The sequence below is a fragment of the Erinaceus europaeus genome, chromosome 15 (assembly GCF_950295315.1).
Source record: "Erinaceus europaeus chromosome 15, mEriEur2.1, whole genome shotgun sequence".
Classification (NCBI taxonomy): domain Eukaryota; kingdom Metazoa; phylum Chordata; class Mammalia; order Eulipotyphla; family Erinaceidae; genus Erinaceus; species Erinaceus europaeus.
In genome coordinates, this window is record NC_080176.1 from 8,760,482 (window position 1) to 8,774,632 (window position 14,151).

Below are 14,151 nucleotides of genomic sequence, written 5' to 3' on the forward strand. Positions count from 1 at the left end.
TTGGGCGATAGCGCAGTGGGTTAAGCGCAGGTGGCGCAAAGTGCAAACACCGGCATAAGGATTCCGGTTCGAGCCCTCGGCGCCCCACCTGCAGGGGAGTCGCTTCACAAGCGGTGAAGCAGGTCTGCAGGTGTCTGTCTTTCTCTCCCCCTCTCTGTCTTCCCCTCCTCTCTCCATTTCTCTCTGTCCTATCCAACAACAACAACATCAGTCATAACTACAACAATAAAACAACAAGGGCAGGGAGTCCTGCGGTGGCACAGCCAGTTAAGCGCAAGTGGTACAAAGCGCAGGGACCAGCTTAAGGATCCCTGTTCGAGCCCCCGGCTCCCCACCTGCAGGGGAGTTGCTTCACAGGCGGTGAAGCAGGTCTGCAGGTGTCTGTCTTTCTCTCCCCTCTCTGTCTACCCTCCTCTCTCCATTTCTCTCTGTCCTATCCAACAACGACGACATCAATAACAACAACAATAATAACTATAACAACAACAAAAAAGACAACAAGGGCAACAAAAGGGAAAATAAATAATTTTTTTTTTAAAAAAATGAAAAAAAAAAAGTCATACAGCCCCATCCCTTGGAGCCCCAGACAGGCCAGCGCTCTCTCTCTCTCTGTCTCTCTCTCTCTCCCTCCCCCTGCACAGGCTGCCTGGAGAAGAAAAAGAGTGAATGAGGAGACTCAGCTGGTGTTGGAGAATGGTTATCAGTAATAATGAGAAAGGGGACAAAAAAAAAAAAAAACATGTTGTTTTCTGCTTTCCAGAAAAAACTCCCCCTGACAGCGCTGGCCCAGAATGTGCAGGAAGCATCCAGTCAGCTGGAAGACTCTCTCCTGGGGTAAGAGCAGGCTGCCCTTGGGAAGAGAGCAGGTGGGGCCCACAGGGTAGCTCACCTGAATAGTGCACCTGGCTAGTGAGTCATTGCAGGTGACCCAGGTTCAAGCCTAGCTGGCCCCCACCTCACGGGAGGAAGCTTTGGTGCTGTGGTAACTTTCCCTCTCTCTCTCTCTGTCTCCATCTCTCTCTCTCTCTCTTTCTCTCTGTTTGAAAAAACTGGCTCGGAGTCAGTGAAGATGGGGGCGGGGGCAGGGGCGGGCCGGGGCAGGGGGATGTGCCCCATGGGCAGCTACATGGTGAATGTGCTGCCACCTGCTTGACCACAGAGACCACGAGCCAGAACGGCCCAGGCTCCTGGGAAGACGTGGGTTAGCTCCTCAGGCTGCTTCCAGCAGGAGCCAGGCTGGCTGGTACCAAGAGCTGTTCACAGAAGCATTTTATAAGCTCGGTGGTTATTCCCCCCTGAGTTTGTGTATAAGGAAAGAACTAGTCCCTCCCCTGATTCATCCCTTCCAGGCCTTACAGATCACTTCTGTAAAGAGTACTCCCTAGAGTGTCCCTGATGTCAAGAGTAATGTGTTTCCTGACCATGGAGACAGCTTTATTATTATTATTTATTTTATTGTCTTCAAAGATTGATTTATTTTGCAGAGACAGAGAGAGAGACCAGCGAGCATCACCCTGCTCTGGCATATGTGGTGCCCGGGGATTGAATTCAGAACCTGTGTGCAAGTACTACTCTTCACCCACTGAACCTCTTTCTGGACTGCTCCACTTTTAAATCTGTTTTTATTTTATTTTATTATTATTTTACCAGAGCACTGCTCAGCGCTGGTGTATGGTGGTGCAGGGGATTGAACTTGGGACTTTGGAGCCTCAGGCATGAGTGTCTCTTTGCATAACCATTATGCTATCTCCCCCCTGCCCTTTTTAAGTCATTTAGACAGGACATGCTATTTTTGAAGAGCAGAACAACCAAGTGATCTTATACTTATTATTTTTCATACTATTTGTATCTTAGATGATACTCTAAATGTATATATTTTTTTTTTTTTTTGCCTCCAAGGTTATTGCTGGGGCTCAGTGCCTGAACCATGAATCCACTGCTCCTGGAGGCCATTTTTCCTATTTTGTTGTTGTTGTTATTGCTGTTGTTGTTGTTGGATAGGACAAAGAGAAATGGAGAGAGGAGGGGAAGACAGAGAGGGAGAGAGAAAGATAGACACCTGCAGACCTGCTTCACTGCTTGTGAAGTGACCCCCCTGCAGGTGGGGAGCCTGGGGGCTCGAACCAGGGTCCTTATGCCTTGCGTTTCACACCATGTGCCTTTAACCCGCTGCGCTACCGTCGGGCCCCAGCTATACTGTTTTTAAGACCCAGCGTTGAAACACCATAACATGTTCCCATCAGTCAGAGAGCAGCACTCACTCAGCTGGTAACCAGTGCCTGACTTGATAAACATGTGCTCTGTCATTGGAGTGTCTTAGTTTTTATTTTATTTGTTTTTTTTGAAGGAAGATGCTGGAGACGTGTGGAGACGCTGAGAACCAGCTTGCTTTTGAACTTTCTCAGCACGAAGTCTTTGTGGAGAAGGAGATTGTGGACCCTCTGTACACCATAGCCGAGGTGGGTGCCCTCACTGAGCAGCCCAGGAGAGCCAAGGACTGGGGTGGGATAGGTACCCAATGACTCACGTGTGTCTAAAATCTTAACCGTCAACAGTCAGAGCCTTTGGCAAGTAGCTTTATAGAAACAGGTAGAGGGGAGCTGGGTGGTAGCACGCTGGGTTAAGCTCACATAGTGTGAAGCGCAAGGACCGGTGAGAGGATCCCGGTTCGAGCCCCGCAGCTATTTGTAGTGCAGGCACCAAGCCCCAGAGATAACCCTGGAGGCAAAATAAAAGAGAGAAAGAAAGAAAGAAAGAAAGAAAGAAAGAAAGAAAGAAAGAAAGAGAAATGGAGGGAGAGTTAAGTTGAGGGTGTAGGACCCTTTACCTAGGGGAGAAGAAAGAGATGTGAATTGATGATGACACTACCCGGTATTTAGTTGTACATCCTTAAGCAGCTATTCCCACTGGGTATGTGGTGTGTCTGTTCCAGATGGAGATTCCCAACATCCAGAAACAGAGGAAACAGCTCGCTAAATTGGTGTTGGACTGGGATTCGGTCAGAGCCAGGTAAGAGGAGACTGTAAAAATAGTCAATCTTTGTTGTTGGATAGGACAGAGAGAGAGATCGAGAGAGGAGGGGAAGACAGAGAGGGGGAGAGAAAGATAGACACCTGCAGACCTGCTTCACCGCCTGGGAAGTGACGCCCCTGCAGGTAATAACTACAACAATAAAACAACAAGGACAACAAAAGGGAACAAATAAATATTTTAAGTAAATAAATAATATTGCACCAAAGTAAAAGACTCTGGGGTGGGTGGGTGGGGGAAATACAGGTCCTTCAGAGGAACTAGTGGGGGTTGAATTGTTATATGGAAAACTGAGAAATGTTATGCATGTATAAACTATTGTATTTACTGCCGAATGTAAAACATTAATTCCCCAATAAGGAAATTTACATAAATAAATAAAATAGCCAATCTTATGTCACAACCACCACCACCACACACATACACAACCATCCCCATGCCCTACACAGAGGAGAGAAAAACACAGTAACACACTTAATCCACAGCTCAAGGGTCAGTCTGCTGACACCTGCTTTTAGCCCTTGTTCTCCCAAGCATGGCACCGTGAACTGGTGGTGGAAGGAGGCAGATAGACAAAGGACACCTAAGTGAGTGTCCCCAGGGGAGAGAGCTTTGCTTTTGGCACAGAGTAGAGCAGGGATGAGTGAATCTGGGTTAGAGAGTAGGGATAAATGAATACAGGATCTTGGCAACTCCTTTCCCTCAAAAGAAACCCCACACAGCTGTGACCATCCTTCACTGTCAAGAAGGGCTCCTTTCCACATGTGTTACAGTGCACAAGGACCTGGGTTCAAGCCCCTGCTCCCCACCTACGGCATCGGGGGGGATCCTTTACAGTCGGTAAAGTGGCACTGCAGGTGTCTCTCTTTCCTTCTCTATCTCCTCCTCCCATGTCAGTTTTTCTGTGTCTTTATCCAAAGTAAATAAAAATATTTTTTCAAACTGTAATAGGATTAAATCTAAAAAAGAGGAAAGAGATGCAGCTTTTGAAAAAGGAGGGTCTCTGTGACACTTAATAAGCTTCCCAGAGGGAGACCAGATGGTGGCACACCTGACTAAGCAAACATAGTATGAAGCACAAGGATCCGGGTCCAAGCCCCTGCTCCCCACCTGCAAGGGAAAGGGGCGGGGGACACTTTATGAGCAGTGAAGCAGAACCACAGGTGACTGATCTCTCTCTCTCTCTCTCTCTCTCTCTCTTTCTCTCTCTACCTCCCCCTCCTCTCCCTGACTTTCTTTTTAAATTTTTATTATCTTTATTTATTTGATAGAGACCACAGAAATTTGAGAGGAGAGAGGGAGAGAGACATGCAGCTTTACCACTTGTGAAGCTTTCCCGATGCAGGTGGGGACTGGGGGGCTTGAACCCAGATCCTTGCACATTCTAACATGTGCACTCAACCAGGTGTGCCACCACCCAGCCCCCTCCCCTTCTCCCTCCTCTCTCTCCTATTCAGTAAAATGGAAAAAATTGCTGCCAGGAGTAGTAGCTTCTATAGTGCCAGCACCCAGCCACCAGCAATAACCCTGGAGGCAAAACCCCCTCCCAGAAGGCTGCTGTCTTGTGGGTTGATGTCAGACAGCCAGTCTGTTTTGTAGAGCTCTGAGGTAGGGCCCCCGCCTCCACTCTGTCCTCCAGGACATTGACCGGTGATCTGAGTGTCCTTGACATGCGTAAGTCCCCATACCTTTTCCAGGTAGAACACATTTGTGAGGGAGCTGGGTGGTAGCACATCGGGTTAAGAGCACGTGGTGCAAAGCACAAGGACCGGTTAGGATCTCACTTCGAACCCCCGGCTCCCCACTTGCCGGGGAGTCGCTTCACAGGCGGTGAAGCAGGTCTGCAGGTGTCTCTCTTCCTCTCTATCTCCCCCTTCTCTCTCAATTTCTCACTGTCTCTATCCAATAACAAATAAAAAAAATTTTAAATAACACATTTGTGAGAAGAGCCAGGGGAGAGTCCATTTCCATCTGATTCCTGACTCCCTAAGGTTGGCTCTGTACAGTTATTGAATAGTTCTCAGATACTGGCTACATCTGTGTTTTACAGGTGGAACCAGGCTCACAAATCCTCAGGAACCAACTTTCAGGGGCTTCCATCCAAAATAGACACCCTCAAGGAAGAGATGGACGAAGCCGGAAATAAAGTAGAACAGTGCAAGGTATGGAAAGCCCTTAATCTATATGCAGTTGAGTTGATCATTCTGAGTTTTGCACATACGAAGCCTGAAAAGGCAAATGTTGCAGAGTATTAGCTTTGCACGTTTCCCATCAACCTGCTTGGGATATATGACAGGTGGTTTTTCGTCTCCCTTTATTTGTCAAGACTGTGTATGACTTTGTAATCAGAATAACGCTGTTTTTTGTTTTTTTATGAAATCTCTCAGGTCTATTTACTTTATTAGAACTTGGTGAAAAGTCATAGAAGTTTGTTTAAAATAGAGGTTTTTTTTTTTTTTAAAAAGGAGAGGACAACAAGGGCAACAAAAGGGAAAATAAATAAATATTAAAAAATAATTAAAATTTTTTTTATATTTATTTATGTTTATTTTTCTTTTTTGTTGCCCTAGTTTTTTTTCTTTTATTGTTGTCGTAGTTATTATTGTTGTTGATGTCGTTGTTAGATAGGACAGAGAGAAATGGAGAAAGGAGGAGAAGACAGAGAGGGGGAGAGAAAGACAGACACCTGCAGACCTGCTTCACCGCCTGTGAAGCGACTCCCCTGCAGGTGGGGAGCCGGGGGCTCCAACCTGGATCCTTACACCGGTCCCTGCGCTCTGCGCCACCTGCGCTTAACCTGCTGCGCTACCACCGACTCCCAAAAATGTTTTAAAAGGAGTGAAAAGTATATGAAGCTACAGTAACTAAGACAGAATAGTGCAGGTTTTCTAGAACAAACACTGTTGTCTTTCCCAGTTAATTCTAAAAGAATATTCATTACGCTTAACTAGTATTTGCAGATTTCTTTATTTTTTTTTTTCATTTTTATTCATTTATATACCTGAATGCACAAAACAGAAGGCAGCAGACAAAAAAAGTGTCTGTGTAAACTGGAAACACAAGAACCTATGATCTAATCTATAATTTATTTGTTTGTTTATTTTAACCAGAGCACTGCTCAGCTCTGGCTTATGGTGGTGCAGGGGGTTGAGCCTAGGACTTTGGAGCCTCAGGCATGAGAGTCTCTTTGCATAACCATTATGTAGTAGTAGTCCCGCCCTAAAAATAATTTCTATGCAGTTTGTAGATGCTAGTTTAACTATCAAAAAATAAAAACAAAGGTCCAGTAGTTAGGTCAGTAGTAGAGCAGGTACCTTTCATGTGTGAGTCCCTCAGTTCCATCTTTGGTACAAATGGGAGCAACATGGACAGCACCAAGGAGGCAACTGGTGGGGTCTCCACAGGTGGTGGAATGGAGCCTCCCCCACCTCACTGCCCCCCCAACACACACACGCACACACACACACACACCCTCTTTTACCAGAGCACAGAGCACATAGCTCTAGCTTATCGTGGTGCAGAGAATTGAACCTGAGACTTTGGAGTCTCTGGCATGAGGTATCTCTCTTTCTTTTCATTTCTTTTTTTCTGTTTCTAAAGACATCAAATAAAAACTGGGTCATAGAGGCATCTTAGTGATATCTAACATGTTCTAGACTCTGGCTCCACTCCTTGGCACTGCATAAAAAGTATTAAACAGGGGAGTCGGGCGGTAGCACAGCGGGTTAAGCGCACATGGTGCAAAGTGCAAGGACCGCCGTAAGGATCCGGTTCGAGCCCCCAGCTCCCCACCTGCAAGGGTGTCACTTCACAAATGGTGAAGCAGATCTGCGAGTGTCTGTCTTTCTCTCCCCCTCTGCCTTCCCCTCCTCTCTTGATTTCTCTCTGTCCTATCCAACAACATCATCAATGGCAACAATAACAACAACAACAACAAGGGCAACAAACTGGGAAAAAATGGTCTCCAGGAGCAGTGGATTCATAGTGCAGGCACTGAGCCCCAGTAATAACCCTGGAGGCAAAATATATATATATATATATATGATAAAGTATTTCCACCTTTGTCCTCCTATCTAATCTCCACTGCTCCCAACAGGTAACTGCTGTTACTAATTTCTTTATTTATCTGTTTATTTATTGGATAGAGAAATTGAGAGGGCAGGGGTAAAGGAAGGAGAGATAAAAGAGACACGTACAGCCCTGCTTCATTGCTTGTGAAGCTTGGTGGGAACTGGGGACTTGAAGTCGGGTCCCTGCGCATTATAACGCGTGTGGTCAAGCAGGTGCACCACTGCCTGGCCCCCACTAATTGCTTAGTTTTTGTTCTAGAGACATTATCATATAACTAGGGCAATGAAACTAAGATAGAATTTTTCCTTTTTTTTTTTTTTTTAATCTAGATGACAGTATGTCACAAGTCACCCTCTGTACTTTTTAAAAGATTTAATAATTTCCTGAGAGAAAATCAGAGCACCACTCTGGCTGGCATGATGGGTGCAGGGGGTCGAACTCAGGAACTATGCACACAAGGCCCAGGCTTTACCCACTGCACTACCTCCTGGGGCGCTACACTTGATTTCTTTCCTTTTTTTTCTTTCTTTTCTTTAAAGATTTTATTTTCTTGTTAATGAGAAAGATAAGAGGAAAGAGAGAAAGAGAACCAGACATCACTCTGGTACATGTGCTGCTGGGGATTGAACTCAAGACCTCATGCTTGAGAATCCAATGCTTTATCCGCTGCGCCCCCTCCCAGACCACCACTTCATTTCTCATTTCTTAGTAAAACATATTAGCAACGTGCCTTGGAGATATTTCCATGTTCCATGTTACTTCATAGTAAACGTCCTCTCTCTCTCTCTCTCTCTATATATATATATATATATATATATATATATATAAAATATTTATTTATTGGATAAAGACAGCCAGATATCTAGAGGGGGGAGGGTAATAGAGAGGGAGGGAAAAAGACAGACACCTGCAGCCCTACTTCAACACTCACAAAGCTTTCCCCCAGCAGGTGGGGATCAGGGGCTCGAACCTAGGACCTTGCACATAGTAACATGTGCACTTAACTGGGTGCATCACCACCCAGCCCCCACAGTGAGCTTTCTTCTTATTTTTTTAAAATTTTTTATACTTATTTATTTTCCCTGTTGTTGCCCTTTTTTAAAAAAAATTATTGTTGTTGTTGATGTCGTTGTTGTTGGATAGGACAGAGAGAAATGGAGAGAGGAGGGGAAGACAGAGAGGGGGAGAGAAAGACAGATACCTGCAGACCTGCTTCACCGCCTGTGACGCGACTCCCTACAGGTGGGGAGCCGGGGGCTTGAACCAGGATTCTTACGCGGGTCCTTGCGCTTTGCGTCACATGTGCTTAACCCGCTGCGCTACCGCCCGACTCCCGAGCTTTCTTACTCTTTTTGTTATCCCGGTGTATGATTGTAACTGCCGGTTGCCGGGCAGTTAGCCTATGGCTATCCCACTCACTGTGTTCTGGGCTAAAAGCTCACGGACACTAGTGCTCAAGTGCTATTTTCTTACACCCATTTTTTTTTCTTCTTCAATGACTACTCCTCTTCTTTTCTGTCTAGGATCAACTTGCAGCAGACATGTACAACTTCATGGCCAGAGAAGGAGAATACGGCAAATTCTTTGTGACGGTAAGTGCTTGGCCTTGATGAAACCTTGAAAGCAGTAAAAAAAAAAAAAAAGTTGAATCATTTGAGCCTTTTTTTTTTTTTTTGCAAAAGATTTCATTTTTTTGTTTTGTTTTGCTCAGCCATTGTGTGTGTGTCCATCCGATGCTAACATTACTTTTGTTTTTGAATGTGGGTCTGTTCTCAGTTATTAGAAGCCCAAGCAGATTACCATAGAAAAGCATTAGCTGTCTTAGAAAAGGCCCTTCCTGAAATGCGAGCCCATCAAGGTAATGTAACCTGTGTGCTGGCCGACACCTCCTCCTGCCTTTGCTGCCTCTGCCCTGCCCTTCTCCGCCCTGAGTCCTCTGCATGCATTTCCCTGGGATAAAGCCTCTCTGCCTAGGAGGGTTCTGTGGCCCAGCATAATTCCATCTTTCTCCACTGCCCTCTCTAATTCCTCCCAACCCTGTATTAACACACTAATGGAACCTTTAGAGTTCTTCTGAAATCTTCAGTTGAAGAGAAAGTTGGACTCACGTGGGGATGGGGATGGGGACCGGAGGAGTGGGGGACTTAGCATGTCTGTTTTTCCTGTCTTCTAAGTAGACTTGGACAATCGTAGTCTCAATTTTTTTTTTCCATACTGAACCCTAAAGCTTCATTCTGGGACTTTGACTTTTTTTTTTTTCTAATTTATTTATTTTCCCTTTTGTTGCCCTTGTTGTTTTTATTATTGTTGTAGTTATTATTGTTGTTGTCGTTGTTAGATAGGACAGAGAGAAATGGAGAGAGGAGGGGAAGACAGAGAGGAGGAGAGGAAGACAGACGCCTGCAGACCTGCTTCACCGCCTAGGAAGCGACTCCCCTGCAGGTAGGGAGCCGGGAGCTCGAACCAGGATCCTTACGCTGGTCCTTGCGCTTCGCACCATGTGCACTTAACCCGCTGCGCTACCGGCCAACTCCCAGGCCTTTGACCCATTCTAGGGAAAGTATTTTGAACTTTCCAAGAGGAATATTTATTGGAAGCCAGTAGCTGATAGCTCATCAAGAACTGACCTAACTGTGACTGAATCTTCGGACCACCATCCCTTTCTTTCTCCTGATCTCTCTTTTCCCACCATACTCAAGCCCGTTGTAGATGTTCCCCTCAATTTGTAAGTGGACTGAACCTTCCCCTCATGTCTAGTTTCAGATGGACATTAATGCTTTCAATCCCAGCTCTCTGTTTTGTCAGCAGTGAGAGCACTGAGAGCATGTGTTTATGGAATGCCTACTGTGTGCTGGGCCTGCCTAAGACACAACAGTCCATGTCACGTCTTGGGCTTTGGTTGCTTTAAAGTCTGATTTGCAAGAGTTGACTAATAAACACTCAGAATGAAAGACTGAATTCATTTAGTAGTCCTCGGAACCTCTTTAGCTCCCAATTCTATTCCTTCCCCCCACCCCCCAAGGCTAACATCCTTCAAGAAGCATATCAGTATGTCACAAAGCCATGGGACCAGTCAGTGCCCAACCCCTACCCCCCATGGGCTCCATCTTGATTTATAAGGTTGTCATTTTCCTCCAAGGATTCTCAAGCTTTCCATTCTTGCTGGTCCCCGTGACCAGGTCTTATCCTAGATGGATCTCCCTCTTCCTTTTTTCATTCTCTGTCTCCAGAATGAGTCAGCGTGTTCTAATGATAGAAAATAAAGGGCCAGTGAAATAACTCACTTAGATAGTGTGTTGTCAGATTAACGACCCAGGTTCGATCTTATACCTCCATTGGATTGAAGGAAACTTAGTGGTCTCTTTCACTCTTTTTCTCTGCCCACTTATTAAAAAAAAAAAAAAAAAAAAGGAAGGAAGGAAGGATGGAAGGAAGAAAGGAAGAAAGAAAGAAAAAGAAAGAAAGAAAGACAGACAGACAGACCCAGTGGCCCCCTGCCCTGCAAACCTCACCTCCATATCAAGGTTGGACCTGCCTGGCTGACACAGTGTCTCACTTCATTTCATTCCCCTTCATCTCTGACTCACCACTCTCCCCTCTCCGGACAACTCTACTTTCTTACCACATGTCCACCCCTTAAATAACTTGCCTATAGTTTCTCCTCCAGTCACTTCCTGTTTCTATAGCCTAGTCACATCATTGAAAAACAAACAAACAAACACACCAGAAAAGCGATGTGATTCCCAGAGGGTCCACAGGCTTTTATTTTTCTGGTTCAACGAATGGCACGTGGGTCATTTCTTCACAAATGTCTCCTCGCATGTCATTTGATAGTTTTCTCTGTCAGAGCCGTGTTTTCTCCATTCCTGCTCCTGTGCCAACAGCCAGCCAGCCTGAGGTCTCCTATCTGAGGTCTCATTCTCTGCTCTGAGGCTCTTTCTTCTTCTTCTTCTTCCCTCCCTCCCTCATCCACATTGAAATAGTCCCCTTGTCTGAGACCCCCCAGCTCTCACCTGCATCCTAGGTGTATGGCCCCCCTCCACATCAGTTCCCTGCAGTGGTTTGGCCATGATCTGTCAACTCAGTGCATCTCAAATGGCAGGCAGCTCCCCCACTCCAGCTATCTTTCCCCTCTCCTTATCTCCTTTGGTACCAGCACTTACCAAGGGATCTAGGCTTGAAGGCTTGGATCTCTTTCATTCCTTCCTCAACCTCATTGCCAGAGTCTGTCCACATTTCCCTCTGTCGTGCCCTCCTCTGTCCCTACTGCTTCTTTTGGCAGTGGCTTAATGTGGGAACTGCAGACAGGAACGTAAATCCCCACACTCCCTGGGCTTTTTTCTCAGCCCAAATCTTCTTTTTTTTTTTTCTTTAAATTTTTTTTAAATCTTTATTTATTTATTGGATAGAGACAGCCAGAAATTGAGAGGGAAGGGAGAGAGACAGAGAAACGCCTGCAGCCCTGCTTTACCACTCGCAAAGCTTTCCCTCTGCAGGTGGGGACTGGGGACTCGAACCTGAGTCCTTGTACATTGCAACATGTGCACTCAACCAGGTACGCCACAGCCCAGCCCCTTCAGCCCAAGTCTTGTCAGTTTGTTTTGTCCCTCTCCATCTCATAAGAATCCCCCACCCAGCTCTCCTCCTCCCCTGCGGAGCCTTCTCTGACAACTAAAGCCAGGAGTGAGCATTGGTCTGATTTGCTCCAGCATTAATGGTCAGCGCCAGTTGTCGTCAACTGCTAAGCCTTGTCTCATTCAAAAATAAGATAAAAATTGGGAGTCGTGTGGTAGCACAGCGGGTTAAGCACAGGTGGTGCAAAGTGCAAGGACCAGCAAGGACCAGCATAAGGATCCGGGTTCAAGCTCCTGGCTCCCCACCTGTAGGGGGGGTCACTTCACAAGCGGTGAAGCAGGTCTGCAGGTATCTGTCTTTCTCTCTCCCTCTGTCCCTCTCTGTCTTCCCCATCTCTCTTCATGTTTCTCTGTCCTATCCAACAACGATGACGACATCAATAACAACAATTATAAAAAACAACGGGAGTCAGGCTAGGTAGCGCAGCGGACTAAGTGCACGTGGCGTGAAGTGCAAGGGCCGGTGTAAGGATCCCAGTTCAAGCCCCCGGCTCCCCACCTGCAGGGGAGTCACTTCACAGGCGGTGAAGCAGGTCTGCAGGTGTCTATCTTTCTCTCGCCCTCTCTGTCTTCCCCTCCTCTCTCCATTTCTCTCTGTCCTAGCCATCAACAACGACATCATCAACAACAATAATTACAACAATATAAAAACAACAAGGGCAACAAAAGGGAAAATAAATAAATATTAAAAAAACAAGGACAACAAAAGGGAATAAATATTTTTTTAAAAAGGGCAATGAAAAGGAAATCAATAAATAAATGTTTTAAACAAGTAAATAAGATTTAAAAAATTTTTTAAAGCATATACAACAAACAAGACTGTCTCTCTCATGTCACAGTCCAGATTTCTGGCTTTCTCGGGAGGGTTCAGAAGGTCTGGTTCTGCTTCTCCACGAGGCAGCACTGGTCCATCTCCACTGGGGGACCCCAACCAGGCATCCGACACCCCAACTGGCCCCTGCAGACAGTGGCGCTTGCTACCCTTGCCGAGGCCATCCTTCTTCTGCCCTGACTCTGCAGATAGGTCTGTCTTGTCTTGCTCATTGCTACTGTGTGTCTTACCCATGTGTCTTGTTTCCTTCACGGTGAGACTGTCCTCATCCCGGGTGGGGCTGGGAGTCTCTCTGCCAACATTATACCAGCATGGGAGATGGGGCACGCTTCTCCATGTTTACTAGAAAGTTCTATCAGGTCCTTGGAGAGCCAGTGGGGCTGGGCAGGGCGTATGGTGAAGACAGTGGATGTGCCGTCCCTTCCCTTGTAGAGAATCTTTGTTTTACATCATTGAGGTTTTTGTTTGTTTGTTTGTTTGTTTGTTTTTGCCAGAGCACTGCTCAGCTCTGGTTTATGACGGTGCAGAAGATTGAACCTGAGACCTGGGAGCCTCAGGCATGAGAGTCAGTTTACATAACCATTGTGCTCTCTCTCTCCCCTACCTGAGAATCTTTTCTCTAGATAAAAGGGACACAGTAGTCAAGACCTGGCCTCTGAGGGGACCAGCCCTGCACTGTGGCTTTGGAGCAGGGCTGGGGGGTGGGGGGAGAGAGATGCCTTTTTCCGATACAAACCCCCACTGTCAGGGCAGAGAGGAGAAGCTCCCCCCCACCGGTTCTAAGCATGGCCTACTTTTTCTTTCTCTCCACTGCCTCTCACTCCTACTTCCTCCTCTCAGCTCCTCAGCTTCCACTCCACTTGGCTCTTTCCAATGGTGTTTAGCTCCTTGCCAGCTCTTGGGTTTGTGTGAGGGGCCTGCTGCTTCTGCTCTCACGCACGGGAGAGGCTCACACGCCAGGATAATAACAGGCCTTGAATCCAAGATGGCAGCAACTACCAGCGCCTCAGCTATCGGCCAACTGTCCTCGGGCATGTGAGCCCCTCCCGTCGTTGCCTCAAACCGACTGCTCCCCAGCGGGATGTCTTCCTTACGGGGTTCCCCTCGTGCTTCCCAGACGACACAAGTTCACCGTCCCCGACAACCCAACCTGACTCCAGTTTAACACACCCCCCTCTCAGAATTCTTGTTTCCACCCCACTGTGCAGGCTTCTGCTAAGCCACCTCACACCTTTTTTTTTGTGGAATGAAGCCTTGCCCAGGGCCAGAAAATAACAGGAAGTATTACTGCTTCCTGGCCACCAGTCCTCAGCCTTTCCCGCTTCAGGGCTACAGATAGTGAGTGTTCCCTCTCCTTGGAGTGTCCTGGCCCCATCTGAGGACCCAGCTCTCCAAAGCCCTACATGCCAACGGAGCTGTCACTTCTATTATGAACCCCCTCACGCCCACTCCCACCCACCCCCTCATTGGCCATCTCCACTTGGTTTGACGACACTCAGCCTGTTTTAAATGTCAGCAACAGTGTCCTTTTTCCACACTGAAGGAATGTCTCTCCTGCCCCCTATGGATAGAAGGCCAGAGTGG

General features: G+C 46.7%; 1 protein-coding gene across 6 annotated transcripts in view; it reads left to right on the forward strand.

The window, feature by feature from the left end:
- The window catches only part of ARHGAP17 (Rho GTPase activating protein 17), a 134,612-nt gene that overhangs the window by 82,929 nt on the left and 37,532 nt on the right, over window positions 1-14,151 (forward strand). For all 6 annotated transcript variants that reach the window (XR_009544961.1, XM_060172780.1, XM_060172777.1 and 3 more), the window contains exons 4-9: window positions 761-834; window positions 2,348-2,459; window positions 2,933-3,009; window positions 5,081-5,192; window positions 8,625-8,693; window positions 8,878-8,959. Coding sequence is in view for 5 of the 6 variants with exons in the window: in XM_060172780.1 (XP_060028763.1) it covers window positions 761-834; window positions 2,348-2,459; window positions 2,933-3,009; window positions 5,081-5,192; window positions 8,625-8,693; window positions 8,878-8,959 (526 nt within the window). In the remaining variant the exon portion in view is untranslated. The remainder of the gene's footprint in view (window positions 1-760; window positions 835-2,347; window positions 2,460-2,932; window positions 3,010-5,080; window positions 5,193-8,624; window positions 8,694-8,877; window positions 8,960-14,151) is intronic.